General features: G+C 52.0%; 2 protein-coding genes across 2 annotated transcripts; both read left to right on the top strand.

Moving 5' to 3' along the window:
- The first annotated feature begins 14,311 nt into the window (after positions 1–14,311).
- On the top strand, positions 14,312–17,738 carry LOC109757553 (nitrate reductase [NAD(P)H]). The gene is made up of 3 exons (XM_020316375.4): positions 14,312–15,388; positions 15,515–15,655; positions 15,886–17,738. Exons 1-3 carry the CDS (start codon positions 14,422–14,424, stop codon positions 17,466–17,468), a joined length of 2,691 nt encoding a protein of 896 aa, XP_020171964.1. The 5' UTR covers positions 14,312–14,421; the 3' UTR covers positions 17,469–17,738.
- A 632-nt stretch (positions 17,739–18,370) lies between these two features.
- On the top strand, positions 18,371–18,718 carry LOC109757552 (ethylene-responsive transcription factor ERF084-like). The gene has a single exon (XM_020316374.3). The coding sequence runs from the start codon at positions 18,371–18,373 to the stop codon at positions 18,716–18,718; it is 348 nt and encodes a 115-aa protein (XP_020171963.3).
- The last annotated feature ends 546 nt before the right edge of the window (positions 18,719–19,264 follow it).

Genomic DNA, 19,264 nt, shown 5'->3' with positions numbered 1-19,264 from the left:
TGTTGGGTTGGCACGGATCGAGACTGGGATTTGTCATTCCGTGTGACGGAGAGGTATCTCTGGGCCCACTCGGTAATGCATCATCATAATGAGCTCAATGTGACTAAGGCGTTAGTCACGGGATCATGCATTGCGGTACGAGTAAAGAGACTTGCCGGTAACGAGATTGAACAAGGTATTGGGATACCGACGATCGAATCTCGGGCAAGTAACATACCGATTGACAAAGGGAATTGCATACGGGATTGATTGAATCCTCGACACCGTGGTTCATCCGATGAGATCATCGTGGAACATGTGGGAGCCAACATGGGTATCCAGATCCCGCTGTTGGTTATTGACCGGAGAGGCGTCTCGGTCATGTCTACATGTCTCCCGAACCCGTAGGGTCTACACGCTTAAGGTTCGGTGACGCTAGGGTTGTAGAGATATATGTATGCGGAAACCCGAAAGTTGTTCGGAGTCCCGGATGAGATCCCGGATGTCACGAGAGGTTCCGGAATGGTCTGGAGGTGAAGAATTATATATAGGAAGTCAAGTTTCGGCCACCGGGAAAGTTTCGGGGGTTACCGGTATTGTACCGGGACCACCGGAAGGGTCCCGGGGGTCCACCGGGTGGGGCCACCTATCCCGGAGGGCCCCATGGGCTGAAGTGGGAAGGGGACCAGCCCCTAGTGGGCTGGCCCCCCCCCATGGGCCTTTCCCCATGCGCCTAGGGTTGGGAACCCTAGGGTGGGGGGGTTTCCCACTTGCCTTGGGGGGCAAGGCACCCCTTTCCCCCCTTTGGCCGCCGCCCCCCACCCTAGATGGGATCTGGCCGGCGCCCCCCCCCCCTCCCAGGGGGCCTATATAAAGGGGGGGAGGGAGGGCAGCAACCTACAGCCTTGGGCGCCTCCCTCTCCCCCTGCTACACCTCTCCGTCTCGCAGAAGCTCGGCGAAGCCCTGCCGAGACCCGCTACATCCACCACCACGCCGTCGTGCTGCTGGATCTCCATCAACCTCTCATTCCCCCTTGCTGGATCAAGAAGGAGGAGACGTCGCTGCACCGTACGTGTGTTGAACGCAGAGGTGCCGTCCGTTCGGCACTCGGTCATCGGTGATTTGGATCATGGCGAGTACGACTCTGTCATCCACGTTCATTGGAACGCTTCCGCTCGCGATCTATAAGGGTATGTAGATGCACTCCTTTCCCCTCGTTGCTAGTAGACTCCATAGATGCATCTTGGTGAGCGTAGGAAAATTTTAAAATTATGCTACGATTCCCAACAGTGGCATCATGAGCCAGGCCTATGCGTAGTTACTATGCACGAGTAGAACACAAAGCAGTTGTGGGCGTTGAGTTTGCCAATTCTTCTTGCCGCTACTAGTCTTTTCTTGTTTCGGCGGCATTGTAGGATGAAGCGGCCCAGACCGACCTTACACGTATGCTTACGTGAGACAGGTTCCACTGACTGACATGCACTAGTTGCATAAGGTGGCTAGCGGGTGTCTGTCTCTCCTACTTTAGTCGGAACGGATTCGATGAAAAGGGTCCTTATGAAGGGTAAATAGAAATTGGCAAATCACGTTGTGGTCATACGTAGGTAAGAAAACGTTCTTGCTAGAAACCTACAAACCACGTAGAAACTTGCAACAACAATTAGAGGACATCTAACTTGTTTTTGCAGCAAGTGCTATGTGATGTGATATGGCCAGAAGATGTGATGAATGATATATGAGATGTATGAGATTGATCATATTCTTGTAATAGGAATCACGACTTGCATGTCGATGAGTATGACAACCGGCAGGAGCCATAGGAGTTGTCTTTATTATTTTGCATGACCTGCGTGTCATTGAATAACACCATGTAATTTACTTTACTTTATTGCTAAACGAGTTAGCCATGTAAGTAGAAGTAATCGTTGGTGTGACGACTTCATGAAGACACAATGATGGAGATCATGATGATGGAGATCATGATGATGGAGATCATGGTGTCATGCCGGTGACGAAGATGATCATGGTGCCTCGAAGATGGAGATCAAAGGAGCATGATGAGATTGGCCATATCATGTCACTATTTGATTGCATGTGATGTTTATCATGTTTTTGCATCTTATTTGCTTAGAACGACGGTAGTAAGTAAGATGATCCCTTATAATAATTTCAAGAAAGTGTTCACCCTAACTGTGCACCGTTGCGAAGGTTCGTTGTTTCGAAGCACCACGTGATGATCGGGTGTGATAGATTCTAACGTTCGAATACAACGGGTGTTGACGAGCCTAGCATGTACATACATGGCCTCGGAACACACGCAATACACTTAGGTTGACTTGACGAGCCTAGCATGTACAGACATGGCCTCGGAACACGGAGGACCGAAAGGTCGAGCATGAGTCGTATAGAAGATACGATCAACATGGAGATGTTCACCGATCTTGACTAGTCCGTCTCACGTGATGATCGGACACGACCTAGTTAAACTCGGATCATGTTTCACTTAGATGACTAGAGGGATGTCTATCTGAGTGGGAGTTCATTAAATAATTCGATTATATGAACTCAATTATCATGAACTTAGTCTAAAATCTTTACACTATGTCTTGTAGATCAAATGGCCAACGTTGTCCTCAATTTCAACGCGTTCCTAGAGAAAACCAAGCTGAAAGATGATGGCAGCAACTATACGGACTGGGTCCGGAACCTGAGGCTCATCCTCATAGTAGCCAAGAAAGATTATGTCTTAGAAGCACCGCTAGGTGATGCACCAATCCCACAGAACCAAGACTTTATGAACGCTTGGCAATCACGTGCTGATGATTACTCCCTCGTTAAGTGCGGCATGCTTTACAGCCTAGAACCGGGTCTCCAAAAGCGTTTTGAGAAACATGGAGCATATGAGATGTTCGAGGAGCTGAAATTAGTTTTTCAAGCTCATGCCCGGGTCGAGAGATATGATGTCTCCGACAAGTTCTTCAGCTATAAAATGGAGGAGAACAGTTCTGTTAGTGAGCACATACTCAGAATGTCTGGGTTGCACAACCGCTTGTCTCAGCTGGGAGTTAATCTCCCGGATGACGCGGTCATTGACAGAATCCTCCAGTCGCTTCCACCAAGCTACAAGAGCTTTGTGATGAACTACAATATGCAGGGGATGGAAAAGACCATTCCCGAGGTATATTCAATGCTGAAATCAGCGGAAGGGGAGATCAGAAAAGAACATCAAGTGTTGATGGTGAATAAAAACACTAAGTTCAAGAAGGGCAAGGGTAAGAAAAACTTCAAGAAGGACGGCAAGGGAGTTGCCGCGCCCGGTAAACCAGTTACTGGGAAGAAGTCAAAGTATGGACCCAAGCCCGAGACTGAGTGCTTTTATTGCAAGGGAAGTGGTCACTGGAAGCGGAACTGCCCCAAATACTTAGCGGACAAGAAGAAGGCCGGCAACACCAAAGGTATATGTGATATACATGTAATTGATGTGTACCTTACCAGTACTCGTAGTAGCTCCTGGGTATTTGATACCGGTGCGGTTGCTCATATTTGTAACTCAAAACAGGAACTACGGAATAAACGGAGACTGGCGAAGGACGAGGTGACGATGCGCGTCGGGAATGGTTCCAAGGTCGATGTGATCGCCGTCGGCACGCTACCTCTGCATCTCCCTACGGGATTAGTTTTAAACCTCAATAATTGTTATTTAGTGCCAGCTTTGAGCATGAACATTGTATCTGGATCTCGTTTAATTCGAGATGGCTACTCATTTAAATCCGAGAATAATGGTTGTTCTGTTTATTTGAGAAATATGTTTTATGGTCATGCCCCGCTGGTCAATGGTTTATTTTTTATGAATCTCGAACGTGATGTTACACATGTTCATAGTGTGAATACCAAAAGATGTAAAGTTGATAATGATAGTCCCACATACCTGTGGCACTGCCGCCTTGGTCACATTGGTGTCAAGCGCATGAAGAAGCTCCATGCAGATGGACTTTTGGAGTCTCTTGATTACGAATCATTTGACACGTGCGAACCATGCCTCATGGGTAAGATGACCAAGACTCCGTTCTTCGGAACAATGGAGCGAGCAACCAACTTATTGGAAATCATACATACTGATGTGTGCGGTCCAATGAGTGTTGAGGCTCGCGGAGGATATCGTTATGTTCTCACTCTCACTGATGACTTAAGTAGATATGGGTATGTCTACCTAATGAAACACAAGTCTGAAACCTTTGAAAAGTTCAAGGAATTTCAGAGTGAGGTTGAGAATCAACGTGACAGGAAAATAAAATTCTTACGATCAGATCGTGGTGGAGAATATTTAAGTCACGAGTTTGGTGCACACGTAAGGAAATGTGGAATAGTTTCACAACTCACGCCGCCTGGAACACCTCAGAGAAATGGTGTGTCCGAACGTCGTAATCGCACTCTATTGGATATGGTGCGATCTATGATGTCTCTTACTGATTTACCGCTCTCATTTTGGGGTTATGCTTTAGAGACTGCCGCATTCACTTTAAATAGGGCTCCGTCGAAATCCGTTGAGACGACACCGTATGAATTATGGTTTGGGAAGAAACCTAAGCTGTCGTTTCTAAAAGTTCGGGGATGCGATGCTTATGTCAAGAAACTTCAACCTGAAAAGCTCGAACCCAAGTCGGAAAAATGCGTCTTCATAGGATACCCTAAGGAAACTATTGGGTATACCTTCTACCTCAGATCCGAAGGCAAGATCTTCGTTACCAAGAACGGGTCCTTTCTGGAGAAGGAGTTTCTCTCGAAAGAATTGAGTGGGAGGAAAGTGGAACTTGATGAGGTGATAGTCACCCCTTCCGAACCGGAAAGTAGCGCAGCGCGGGAAAATGTTCCTGTGGTGCCTACACCGACTGGGGAGGAAGTTAATGATGATGATCATGAAGCTTCGGATCAAGTTACTGAACTTCGTAGGTCCACAAGGACACGTTCCGCACCAGAGTGGTATGGCAACCCTGTCCTGGAAATCATGTTGTTAGACAACGGTGAACCTTCGAACTATGAAGAAGCGATGGCGGGCCCGGATTCCGACAAATGGCTAGAAGCCATGAAATCCGAGATAGAATCCATGTATGAAAACAAAGTATGGACTTTGACTGACTTGCCCGATGAGCGGCGAGCCATAGAAAACAAATGGATCTTTAAGAAGAAGACGGACGCAGATGGTAATGTGACCATCTACAAAGCTCGACTTGTCGCTAAGGGTTATCGACAAGTTCAAGGGGTTGACTACGATGAGACTTTCTCACCCGTAGCGAAGCTGAAGTCCGTCCGAATCATGTTAGCAATTGCCGCATACTATGATTATGAGATATGGCAGATGGACGTCAAAACGGCATTCCTTAATGGCTTCCTTAAGGAAGAGTTGTATATGATGCAGCCGGAAGGTTTTGTCGATCCTAAGAATGCTAACAAAGTATGCAAGCTCCAGCGCTCAATCTATGGGCTGGTGCAAGCATCTCGGAGTTGGAACATTCGCTTTGATGAGATGATCAAAGCGTTTGGGTTTACACAGACTTATGGAGAAGCCTGTGTTTACAAGAAAGTGAGTGGGAGCTCTGTAGCATTTCTCATATTATATGTGGATGACATACTATTGATGGGAAATGATATAGAATTCTTGGAAAGTATAAAGGCCTATTTGAATAAGTGTTTTTCAATGAAGGACCTTGGAGAAGCTGCTTATATATTAGGCATCAAGATCTATAGAGATAGATCAAGACGCCTCATTGGTCTTTCACAGAGTACATACCTTGACAAGATATTGAAGAAGTTCAGTATGGATCAGTCCAAGAAGGGGTTCTTGCCTGTATTGCAAGGTGTGCAATTGAGCACGGCTCAATGGCCGACCACGGCAGAAGATATAGAAAAGATGAGTGTCATCCCCTATGCCTCGGCCATAGGGTCTATTATGTATGCCATGTTGTGTACTAGACCTGATGTAAACCTTGCCGTAAGTTTGGTAGGAAGATACCAAAGTAATCCCGGCATGGAACACTGGACAGCGGTCAAGAATATCCTGAAGTACCTGAAAAGGACTAAGGATATGTTTCTCGTTTATGGAGGTGACGAAGAGCTCGTCGTAAAGGGTTACGTCGACGCTAGCTTCGACAGAGATCTGGATGACTCGAAGTCACAAACCGGATACGTGTATATTTTGAATGGAGGAGCAGTAAGCTGGTGCAGTTGCAAGCAAAGCGTCGTGGCGGGATCTACATGTGAAGCGGAGTACATGGCAGCCTCGGAGGCAGCACAGGAAGCAGCCTGGATGAAGGAGTTCATTACCGACCTAGGGGTGATTCCCAATGCGTCGGGCCCGATGACTCTCTTCTGTGACAACACTGGAGCTATTGCCCTTGCGAAGGAGCCCAGGTTTCACAGGAAGACCAGGCATATCAAGCGTCGCTTCAACTCCATTCGTGAAAGTGTTCAAAAGGGAGACATAGATATTTGTAAAGTACATACGGACCTGAATGTAGCAGATCCGTTGACTAAACCTCTCCCTAGAGCAAAACATGATCAACACCAGGACGCAATGGGTGTTCGATTCATCACAATGTAACTAGATTATTGACTCTAGTGCAAGTGGGAGACTGTTGGAAATATGCCCTAGAGGCAATAATAAATGGTTATTATTATATTTCTTTGTTCATGATAATTGTCTATTGTTCATGCTATAATTGTATTGTCCGGAAATCGTAATACATGTGTGAATACATAGACCACAACGTGTCCCTAGTAAGCCTCTAGTTGACTAGCTCGTTGATCAACAGATAGTCATGGTTTCCTGACTATGGACATTGGATGTCATTGATAACGGGATCACATCATTAGGAGAATGATGTGATGGACAAGACCCCATCCTAAGCATAGCATAAAAGATCGTGTAGTTTCGTTTGCTAGAGCTTTTCCAATGTCAAGTATCTTTTCCTTAGACCATGAGATCGTGCAACTCCCGGATACCGTAGGAGTGCTTTGGGTGTGCCAAACGTCACAACGTAACTGGGTGACTATAAAGGTGCACTACGGGTATCTCCGAAAGTGTCTGTTGGGTTGGCACGGATCGAGACTGGGATTTGTCACTCCGTGTGACGGAGAGGTATCTCTGGGCCCACTCGGTAATGCATCATCATAATGAGCTCAATGTGACTAAGGCGTTAGTCACGGGATCATGCATTGCGGTACGAGTAAAGAGACTTGCCGGTAACGAGATTGAACAAGGTATTGGGATACCGACGATCGAATCTCGGGCAAGTAACATACCGATTGACAAAGGGAATTGCATACGGGATTGATTGAATCCTCGACACCGTGGTTCATCCGATGAGATCATTGTGGAACATGTGGGAGCCAACATGGGTATCCAGATCCCGCTGTTGGTTATTGACCGGAGAGGCGTCTCGGTCATGTCTACATGTCTCCCGAACTCGTAGGGTCTACACACTTAAGGTTCGGTGACGCTAGGGTTGTAGAGATATATGTATGCGGAAACCCGAAAGTTGTTCGGAGTCCCGGATGAGATCCCGGACATCACGAGAGGTTCCGGAGGTGAAGAATTATATATAGGAAGTCAAGTTTCGGCCACCGGGAAAGTTTCGGGGGTTACCGGTATTGTACCGGGACCACCGGAAGGGTCCCGGGGGTCCACCGGGTGGGGCCACCTATCCCGGAGGGCCCCATGGGCTAAAGTGGGAAGGGAACCAACCCCTAGTGGGCTGGGCGCCCCCCCCCATGGGCCTTTCCCCATGCGCCTAGGGTTGGGAACCCTAGGGTGGGGGGGTTTCCCACTTGCCTTGGGGGGCAAGGCACCCCTTTCCCCCCTTTGGCCGCCGCCCCCCACCCTAGATGGGATCTGGCCGGCGTCCCCCCTCCCAGGGGGCCTATATAAGGGGGGGGGGGGGAGGGAGGGCAGCAACCTACAGCCTTGGGCGCCTCCCTCTCCCCCTGCTACACCTCTCCGTCTCGCAGAAGCTCGGCGAAGCCCTGCCGAGACCCGCTACATCCACCACCACGCTGTCGTGCTGCTGGATCTCCATCCACCTCTCCTTCCCCCTTGCTGGATCAAGAAGGAGGAGACGTCGCTGCACCGTACGTGTGTTGAACGCGGAGGTGCCGTCCGTTCGGCACTCGGTCATCGGTGATTTGGATCACGGCGAGTACGACTCCGTCATCCACGTTCATTGGAACGCTTCCGCTCGCGATCTACAAGGGTATGTAGATGCACTCCTTTCCCCTCGTTGCTAGTAGACTCCATAGATGCATCTTGGTGAGCGTAGGAAAATTTTAAAATTATGCTACGATTCCCAACAAGAATGACACCCCTAAGGAAAGGGTCGCAAACACCAAAAATTTTCACCAAAGAATCAATGCTAGAATAAGAAAGAATCACATCCATTGTCTCGAACAACCAAGGTTGGATCATCGCACACAAGCTAAAAGAGGGGCAAAGTCATGATCATTTCTCTGAGGTAATGGGAAAGGGGATCTCAAGAACAAAGGACCTAAACTTGGGAGAGCTTAACACTGAGACTTGTGACTTGTCCGAATCGGAGGACCAAATCATCGAGGAGGAAGTAAAGGCGGCCATCAACGAGATGCCAAGTGATAAGGCTCCCGACCCGAACAACTTCTCGTGGTTGTTTTTTCAAGAAGTGATGGGGCATTGTCAAAGATGATATCATGAAAGTCATACATATATTTGAAGACCTCTATCTCTATGGGGCAGCCTTGATTGGCTCAACTCCACAAATGTCATGTTGTTGTCAAAAAAGAAGGGTCGGAAGGAATCTCCGACTATAGGACTATAAGCCTCATCGATGCGATCCCAAAAATCATTGCAAAGGTTCTCAGCATCCGTCTAAGCTCACACATGGACACCCTTGTTACCAACGCCAAAAGTGCCTCCACCAAGAAAGTAGTATCCATGACAACATTATGTATGTGAGGAATCTTGCATGCCGGCTTAACAAGAGCAAAATTTCATCCCTCCTTTTCAAGCTTGACATTCACAACATTCACAAAGCATTCAACTTGGTGAAGTGGGAAGACATCATCGATCCTCTCCAAAAAAGAGGGGCTTCCCAAGCAAGCTTAGAAATTGGATCACTGCCCCTTCTTTGCACTTCAACATCTCGGATTCTTTTAAACAATGTGCCCCCCATCGAGCATGGGGATGGTCCCCATCAAGGGGACCCCCTTTCACCCCTTTCTATTATCATTGTGATTGACCCGCTCCGGCAACTTATTAAATTGGCCACAAGAAGGGCCTCCTGCACAAGATTAGAGGTTGTGGCACCCTTGCGAGAACATCCTTAGACGCGGATGGTGCATGGTGCCCATCAAGAGAGATATTGGCAATCTTGTTGGCGTCCTCAAATGTTTTGGGGAGGTCAAAGGGCTCTCCGCCAACTTTCATAAGAGATCGATCGTTGCTATTAGGTGTGCTCACCTCAACCTTGGATATATCCTCCAAAATTTGCTTCCTGATGATATATGGCCTCCCGCTTTTGGTATGGCAACTAAAGAAAGTGATTTTTAATTCCTTCAAGGTAAGGTGGCAGCCAAGCTTGTCCTTTGGGAGGGAAATAACATCACCGCCATTGAGCGCACCGCTCTTGTTAAAATCATCCTTTCCTCCCAGGCTGTGTGCTACATGACTGTGCTCATTTCCAGCGAGCACTCTCCACAACACCAACAAGCTTCAGCGAGCCTTTCTTTGGTCTGTTTGGACAAGACTACCGGGGTGAAATGCAAAGTAAATTGGGGTATGATGTGTTGGCCATATGAGCATGTGGGTTTTTGGTGTGCTCAACACCGAGAATTTCGCGAGAGCTTTGAGATTGAGAATGCCATGGTATGAATGATACGAGCAAACAAAGTTGTGGGTTGGCATGGGAAATCATTATGATGAGAAGGACCTTGAGCTCTTATATGCCTCCACTACCAACACTGTGGGGACGGTGCCAAGACCCCCTTTTGGGATGCACCTTGGGACATGACCGGGAACCCAAGGAGAACCCACCCCTCATCTATGAGGTGCGCAAAAGGAAATATTTAAAGGTGAAGGAGCCCCTCCATGCAGATGCTTGGGTTTCCAAAATCAAGATTTCCATCAACTTATCCATGACCCACCTTCGTCAATTCATTGTTGTTTGGATTCTCATATGTGGTTTCCACCTTGATGAGCACGCCAGGGATGACATACGTTCAAAGCACACAGACAATGTTCATTACTCGACGACCTCCGCTTATTTGACACAATTCATGGGAACTTTCTACTCTCTCGATGGAGCAGACGGTTTGGAAGGCTTATACTCCTCCAAAGGTCGAGTTCTTTACTTGGTTGATCATTGAAGATAGGATTTGGACCGCCGACCGTTTGGCCAAGCGAGGATGGTCAAATTGCGGTCTTTTTCCCTATGCATGAGGGTGCAAGAGCATGGGATGCACCTCTTTTCAAGTGTTGTTTCGCCCTTCGTTTATGGAATTTGGCTAACAAGCTGCTTCACCTCTAAACACATTGACACTTCCTCTTGGCACCTCGAGCGATCCATCAAAGAGTGGTGGGTCAATTTTTCCGGCACCATTACCCCCAATAGAAAGGCCATGACATCTCTCACAACGCCCATTAGCTGGACTATTTTTCGATAAGGAGCACTTTATTACTTAAATGATTTAAGCATTACACCCGGCCTCTGCATAATTAAGATGCACACAGCCAAACAGTGTCCTCTCATAAAATAAAGAGAAAAAAAAAGCCAAAATACAAAGAAACATGTAGAGTCTGTATAACGCCTAAACCGGAGGGGGGACAACCCTAAGATCATGCTGCCACACATGTTAGGTAAAAGTATCCCTCGTATAGCCTTCAATCGTGTACACACCTCCGTAAACAGGTCTAGATTATTTGGAATACGAGGAATGGCTGTGTGTTTGGACATAAGAGCACGTCACCATGAATCTTCCTCACTGGCATAAATACGAGGCTAAGTTATGGGTTATCGCAGGCGCCGAGAAATTGGGAAATATTTTACCAGCAGAGTAACACTATTATGTAACTCGGGGTCATGTAAAACAAACTCTATTACCATCTTAACTAATGAATGAGGTGAATTTTTTGCCTTCATTTCAAAAGGTGCGACAAGAACTCAGCTGGGACGTTTTCTCTGTGCTTAAACGACGTGTTCTCTGAAGTGCCAAGCAGATTCCACCAATACCACGACACGATTCCGCGCAGCATATAGCCATCACCGTGATCGCTCGCCCGAAGTTCTCAGCCGCACAGGCAAAACCACGACCGGCACCACGTTTCTGGATGGTGATGGCGAGAGCTGACATGAAGGTCAGCCTCGGGCAGGACCCGGCCGGCCGGGAGATGTGGTTGTTGCAGCTAGCTAGGAAAACAACAAGAGAAGGCGTGCATGAAAAGCTCGAGATCTGGCAACGCGAGGCAGTGGCCAACTGGGGAAGGCTGGAACTCCGGAAGCAGCCATCGGTCCATCGGTCGCGAGCGCACAGTGCACCTCCCTCGCAGGTCGCTACGACGCATCGCGTGCGTACGTGCTACCTTGGCCATCCCCGGCCCTGCCCCTGGCCCTTGGCGACGGCGAGAGTCAGCCCCTCCCGGCTCCGGGATCCTGAGAAGATGCGTGCATGCGTACCAGGAGCTGGCCACTATTCAACTAGTAGTACTGACCACTGCTGCGTGCTGGACCCTGCCCGCAGCCGCAGGGAGAGAGCGTGGATCATCCGTCCTGGCTGGGCTGGCTCCTCGCGGCCGGTTGCTACCTGGCCATTGGAAAATGCCATGCGCCAGCGACTCGTTAACAATTACCGCTGGCCCTCTGCTGCTGTTATGCTGGACTAGTAGTACTACTACTACTCATTAACTTGCTTTCCGTGCTTAGTCAATTAATCATACTTTGGGAGTGGAAAGTATCTCCCTAATATCCTATGCCTTGCGATAAGATACGGTTTGCATCATGCTTAAATTAGCTCGAGCATTGGTGTAAGTAATGGTGTTTGTTGCCAGGTTGTCGATGGAGTACTGATGTGCCTGTGAGCTTTTTCTGTGAGAAAAATGAATATGACTTTGTGGTTTGACTTTCCACTTCGTTTTTGTCTTTCTCGGCCTGAGAAAAGTATATGCACATATAGATGGATGCTGCCCTTACGGTTGTTTAAAAGGGTAGATGGTGTCTGCTCTGTAGAGCCTAGAGGTCACTTGACTCGAGACGCGATCGCCATGGAAACATCCAGGGCGTCGCCGTACGTGTAGACGTAACGAGTTGCACGTACGCTTGGCACTGCCAACGCGCCAACACGCAGATCAGCAGCTGTCGTTTACGTGCCATATATAATCATGAACTCCACCAATCATGCATTTTTCTTCTTATTTTCATTTCAAACGGAAAGTCCAAAACATCGTAGCTAATGGTGGTCGGCTGGTTGGATCCGCCCATCTACGTTGCGTCCACCATGGAACCAGTGCTGCAGATTAGCCGAATATATTACTGGTATGATCATTGGAAGAAGGGAAAAGGAAGAAGAGGAGAAGCCACACGAGAGGGCGAGAGGCCGACACTTTGCGTGCATGGTGTCGGGCCCGTGCATATGGATTCACCTGGGCAAGGTCACTTCCAGGGCGAGCTGCATTCGGGGACGGGGGTTGGCTCTTCAGCCCAGCTGCACCTACCCGACACCGTCTCGGTCCTCTTCTTGCACCCAAAGCAGGGACCATGGGGGAGGCTATTTTTCCACGCCAAAAGTAGTACAAGTGCAATAGTGGGCTTACAGCCCGTTTACATGGCAATTTTGTCTATATAAAGAAGAGAGATATGAAAAAATGAGGGTAGTTAGCTCTCATATAAGAGTCTAGCTATATGCACGCTTCTAGGTAGATACAATAAATATGAAGAAAGAGATAGAGAAAAGATGAAAAGATAAGGTCACTTGACTTTGAGCTAGTTGGGGCTGAACTAACCCTTAAAATATCCAAACACATGTGCTAGTTTGAGTTAGATTGGAACTAACCCACCGAAAAAACTATCCCTGTGGAGAGGTGCTAATTGGAGCTAGTTGTGGTGGGGCCCTAAAAAAAAATTCTCTTTCTGCCGCATGCAGCCGCACCGGATCCTATCCATTCATCCCCGCTGCCTCTCGTTCTCCTCCTCCCGCTGGCCCCTGTCGCCCTGCATCGCCGACCGCGTCCGCCCGCCCCCGTCCTCCCACCCCCGTTGCCCCCGTCTGCCTTCATCCCGCTGCACCAGTCCGTCCGCCCGCCCCAGCCGGCCCCGTCCGGCTCCATCCCGCCGCATCAGTCCGCCCGCCCCCGCCGGCCCCGTCCGCCTCCATCCCGTCGCCCCTCCCGTTCCCATCCATCCGCCCCATCTCCGACGCGACCTTCGCCGGCCGCGGCATCGGTCACCCCCACGCCCCCACCCTGCGATGGACGGAGACGGCTTCGACGTGTATGGACAAAATAAAATTTATCATATTTTGGATACTTGATTTGCACAGATGATTTCTTTATGTCATTTGTGAGCGGCGGAGGTCACACAAGAGCCGCCCATAGCAAATCCTGGTTAAAAGAGTCAAATGATTGAAAAAAGTGCATTTATTGTCAAGCTTACCCTCTCATCCAAACACCACCAAAGGCTAGAGTTAGTTCAAGGTTAGTCCAAAGTTAGAAACTAACTCTAACCTCTAACCAAGTTTTTTTGAACACAGTACAGACGCAAGCGCTCATATACATGCGCATACACTCACCCCTATGAACGCACACGCGCACACCCTATCCCTATGAGCACCTCCGAAAGGCTGAGCCGGCATATCATCTTGAAATTTACGAAGTCACCGTAGGCACCTGGTCGTCGACGGGAACGTCTCCTCCTACTGAATGCGCATCGCCGAAAATCCTGAAATAAATTTAGAAATAAATGCGAGCACCAGGCCTGATGAATTGGGGATACCACGGTCCCTCTAACCATGCAAGTACGGATCAGGAAAAGAAATGCCCCATGCAAGAGAAGATCCAGAGGAAATCCTGGCTGCGTTTCGCCTGCGCGTGTGGTGACGTCAACTCGTGTTGATTGATGCATAGATTACTTACTCTTGTTGCACCCAGTACCAGTACGCGTGCATGCATCAGCACTGGCAATTTCAATTTGGCACCACATGTCAAAAAAATCCTTGCAATTTGGCACCACGCAACGCAGTAGTGTGCTATTGCTATACTCGAACGGAACGCCTCTTCCCTCCCGTTTCCGTCCCTATATAAGCCGCGCGCCACCACTCCACACCTTCCAAGAGCGCACCGCCAGCCATCCTGAGCTTCTGAGCTTGTCTTCGACCCGCACACCGATCCCGAGACTTGTGCCACCTCGCCTGTCTGCAACCACTTAACAATGGCGGCCTCCGTCGAGTACAACCGTCAGGTGTCGGCCCACCCGTGGCCGACCAATGCGCAGCCCAAGGCCGCCTTCGACCTCTTCTCCTCCTCCTCCTCCGGCGGCAGGCGCCGCTCGGGCGCCGACTCCGACTCGGACGACGAGGACGGCATCCCGCCGGACTGGCGGTCGCTCTACAGCCCGCGGCTCGACGTGGAGCCGTCGGTCAAGGACCCCCGCGACGAGGCCACCTCCGACGCCTGGGTCAAGCGCCACCCGGCGCTCGTCCGCCTCACCGGCAAGCACCCGTTCAACTCCGAGCCCCCGCTGCCGCGCCTCATGTCCCACGGCTTCATCACCCCGGTCCCGCTCCACTACGTGCGCAACCACGGCGCCGTGCCCAAGGCCGACTGGTCCACCTGGACCGTCGAGGTCACCGGCCTCGTCAAGCGCCCGGTGAGGCTCACCATGGAGGAGCTCGTCACGGGGTTCCAGGCCGTGGAGTTCCCCGTCACGCTCGTGTGCGCCGGCAACCGCCGCAAGGAGCAGAACATGGTGCGCCAGTCCTCGGGCTTCAACTGGGGCCCCGGGGCCGTCTCCACCACCGTGTGGCGCGGCGTGCGCCTCCGCGACGTGCTGCGCCGGTGCGGCGTCATGGGGGCCGGCGTCGCCTCGAACGTGTGTTTCGAGGGCGCCGAGGACCTCCCCGGCGGCGGCGGGTGCAAGTACGGCACCAGCCTCCGGCGGTCCGTGGCCATGGACCCGGCCCGCGACGTCATCCTCGCCTACATGCAGAACGGCGAGCCGCTGGCGCCCGACCATGGCTTCCCCGTGCGCGTCATCGTGCCGGGCTTCATCGGCGGGCGCATGGTGAAGTGGCTGAAGCGCATCGTCGTGGCCTGCAACGAGTCGGAGAGCTACTACCACTACCGCGACAACCGCGTGCTGCCATCACATGTCGACGCCGAGCTCGCCAATGCCGAAGGTACTTTCGATTTGCCTTCTCTCCTTCTCCTAGCTAGCCGCGTATGTAGTACGTCGCGTGCATGCCGACATGCCAGGTGACGACGACGGCGAGCCTGACGGTGCCTGTGTTGTCTGGATGTTTCAGCTTGGTGGTACAAGCCGGAGTGCATGATCAACGAGCTCAACATCAACTCGGTGATCACCACGCCGGGACACGACGAGGTGCTGCCCATCAACGCGCTGACGACGCAGAAGCCGTATACGATGAAGGGATATGCCTACTCCGGTGAGTCCCCCCTCCTCCGACCCACATCTCATCTCCGTCGTCACCCAACTGACAACACTCACCCCTGTCGTAGTATAAATCTCGGCGCTGTCTGATACATGTCGTGTCGCTATTCATTTTGGGCTTGCTTGGGCCTGCTCGATACAGAGAAGCCTCGTAACTTCCAGCCTGTTCGTTGTATTTGGGCCTCGGTTGACTATTCTAACATTGGCGGTGTTGCTTTTAACCAGGCGGTGGCCGGAAAGTTACGAGGGTGGAGGTGACCCTGGACGGCGGCGAGACATGGCAGGTGTGCGAGCTGGACCACCCGGAGCGGCCGACCAAGTACGGCAAGTACTGGTGCTGGTGCTTCTGGTCTGTCGACGTCGAGGTGCTCGACCTGCTGGGCGCCAAGGAGATCGCCGTCCGCGCCTGGGACGAGGCCCTCAACACCCAGCCCGAGCGCCTCATCTGGAACCTCATGGGCATGATGAACAACTGCTGGTTCCGGGTCAAGATCAACGTGTGCCGCCCGCACAAGGGCGAGATCGGCCTCGTCTTCGACCACCCGACGCAGCCCGGGAACCAGTCCGGCGGCTGGATGGCGCGGCAGAAGCACATCGAGACGTCCGAGACCACGCAGGGCACGCTCAAGCGGAGCACCTCCACGCCCTTCATGTCCACGGCGTCAGCCCAGTACACCATGTCCGAGGTGCGCCGCCACGCGTCCAAGGAGTCGGCGTGGATCGTCGTGCACGGCCACGTCTACGACTGCACGGGTTTCCTCAAGGACCACCCCGGCGGCGCCGACAGCATCCTCATCAATGCCGGCTCCGACTGCACCGAGGAGTTCGACGCCATCCACTCCGCCAAGGCCCGCGGCCTCCTTGAGATGTACCGCGTCGGCGAGCTCATCGCCACCGGCACCGACTACTCGCCGCAGAGCAGCAGCGCCGACCTCGCCGCCATCGTCGAGGCCCCTGCTGCTGGTGTTGAGCCCTTGGTGCTGCCGCCGGTCTCGACGACCGTTGCGCTCGCCAATCCGCGGGAGAAGGTGCGCTGCCGGCTCGTCGACAAGAAGAGCATGTCCGACAACGTGCGCCTGTTCCGGTTCGCGCTGCCGTCGCCTGACCAGAAGCTCGGGCTGCCCGTCGGCAAGCACGTGTACGTGTGCGCGTCCACCGGCGGCAAGCTCTGCATGCGCGCGTACACGCCCACCAGCTCCGTCGAGGAGGTCGGCCATGTGGACCTCCTCATCAAGATATACTTCAAGGACGAGGACCCCAAGTTCCCCGCCGGCGGGCTCATGTCGCAGTACCTCGACTCGCTGCCGCTCGGTGCACCCGTCGACATCAAGGGCCCCGTGGGCCACATCGAGTACGCCGGCCGCGGCGCGTTCACGGTGGGCGGCGAGCGCCGGTTCGCGCGCCGGCTCGCCATGGTGGCCGGCGGGACGGGGATCACGCCGGTGTACCAGGTGATTCAGGCCGTGCTGAGGGACCAGCCCGATGACACCACGGAGATGCACCTGGTGTTCGCGAACCGCACCGAGGACGACATGCTCCTGCGGGAGGAGATCGACCGGTGGGCGGCCGCGCACCCGGCGCGGCTCAAGGTGTGGTACGTGGTGAGCAAGGTGGCCCGGCCGGAGGACGCATGGGAATACGGCGTGGGTAGGGTCGACGAACAGGTGCTCCGGGAGCACCTGCCTTTGGGCGGAGACGGCGAGACGCTCGCGCTCGTGTGCGGGCCGCCGGCGATGCTCGAGTGCACGGTGCGCCCGGGGCTGGAGAAGATGGGGTACGACCTCGACAAGGATTGCCTCGTCTTCTAAGCAGAGGCCGCCGCGCGCGATAATGCTCGGCTGTACATAGCACGTACAGTAGTAGACACGTAGTTGCATCATCCTGCAACTTATTAGGATAGTAGAATCGCGGGAGTCGGAATTCTCTTGAATTCTGGTAGTACATAATACTAGTGGAGGTGGTCGACGGGATGCTGATGGCCAAATCGGCCATGGGAGTGCAGCCCGTTGTCCTTTTTGTGTGAATTGATGACACTATTAGAGCAATAAAAATGAAGAATCATTTGCAGAAAATAATAATCTTCAGTGAGTAGCTTGTGCCTGAAAATTGGATGAAACGAATCTTCAACCGGTGCTTGCTTCTGCCGTCACCGGCAGGCGCATGGACTACGGCCAGGAAACGTGGTGGTCAATGGCCTCGGGCGGCTCTCCTCTTCGTGCCTTGTCGTCATGGTGCTCGGCCGTGGCGGAGCTTCCAGCCCAAAGGTGGGCGGGCCAAATAAAAAAAAACCCGTGGGCTGTTGTTTTAAGGTCCAAAAGTAGATATACTAGTAGACTGCCCGTGGGTTGTCACGGGCTCTTGAAATAGTTTGCAAGAGTTACATGTTAACTTTTTAAGGTCTCGCCCCGCCGTAGATCCAGACCCCCATCACTGATTCCACCCCGCCTAGGTCGCCGCCTGCCGCCGCGCTGCCCCATCGCGTTCGCCTCCGCTCCGGCCGCCCCGACCCCGCCCGCCTCCTCTCCGGCCGCCTCCGCCTCCGGTCCATCCTCCGCCCGGCCCCGCTCCGTCCGCCTCCTCTCCGGTCCGTCCGCCACCCTACTCCGTCCGCTTCCGCCCCGCGCCGCACGCCGCCGCCCCGCTCCGTCCACCTCCGCCCCGTGCCGCACGTCGCCGCCCCGCTCCCCGCTCGGCCGCCGCCCGCTCCCCGATGGCGCCGAAGAAGACGCCGAAGGGAAAGTCCGGTTTCTTCGGCATGAGGGCGAAGCCCTCCGGGAACTTCAGACTGGAGGTCTCCGATGTCGGGCAGCGTTGGTGGCTCGGCACGTATCCCACCGCCGATGAGGCCGCTCGTGCCTATGACATGGCGGTGTGGCGTGCCGGACGGCCGAAGACGGACCTAAACTTCCTGGAGGCCGAGTCCCAGGCGGTGGTGGAGTGGCTCGTGCCGCAGGGCATCCGGATGGAGGAGATGCCGGCTAAGAAGGCGAAGAAGAAACCGGCGGTTGTTGTCGCTCCCGGCGAGAGCGACGAGGCGGCGATGGCTTGGTTTGCGTGATTTGCAATTTGCTGCAAAGCCATCTCTAATGAAATGCTATTTGCTACATTTTTAAATAGGAAAATTATTCCGATCAGCCAGCCATAACTCAACAGACCAATCTCTAATGAAATGCTATTTGCTACATTTTTTAAATAGAAAAATTATTCCGATCAGCCAGCCATAACTCAACAGACCAATCCGAACCCACATTTTCTAAAGTAAAAAGTATATTTCCCTTGATAGATAAAGATGCCAAAGTGTCGTTTGCCCGACTGCTATGTTCCTATACACGCAGAGCAAATTATTTTTCAAATCAAGGAATTAAGGAAAGGAAGAATATCATGATGTTCGTGGCACTTGCCAGGTCTACCATGCTACCATGGCATCGTCTTTTTAGTGTCTATCCACATGCCGAGTTGAGAAATAATCTTCAAATATACCCACTGCTAACACACTCACGTACATAATGGCCCTTGGCTGATTGATTTGGCTGGCTGTTAACACAAGCACACAAAACACAAAATCAGTCAATGGTCACACGTATGCATTGTTTACTTTATTCCA

This window comes from Aegilops tauschii, chromosome 6 (genome assembly GCF_002575655.3).
Source record: "Aegilops tauschii subsp. strangulata cultivar AL8/78 chromosome 6, Aet v6.0, whole genome shotgun sequence".
NCBI classification, from domain to species: Eukaryota; Viridiplantae; Streptophyta; class Magnoliopsida; order Poales; family Poaceae; genus Aegilops; species Aegilops tauschii.
This window is presented reverse-complemented; position numbering and strand designations above follow the sequence as displayed.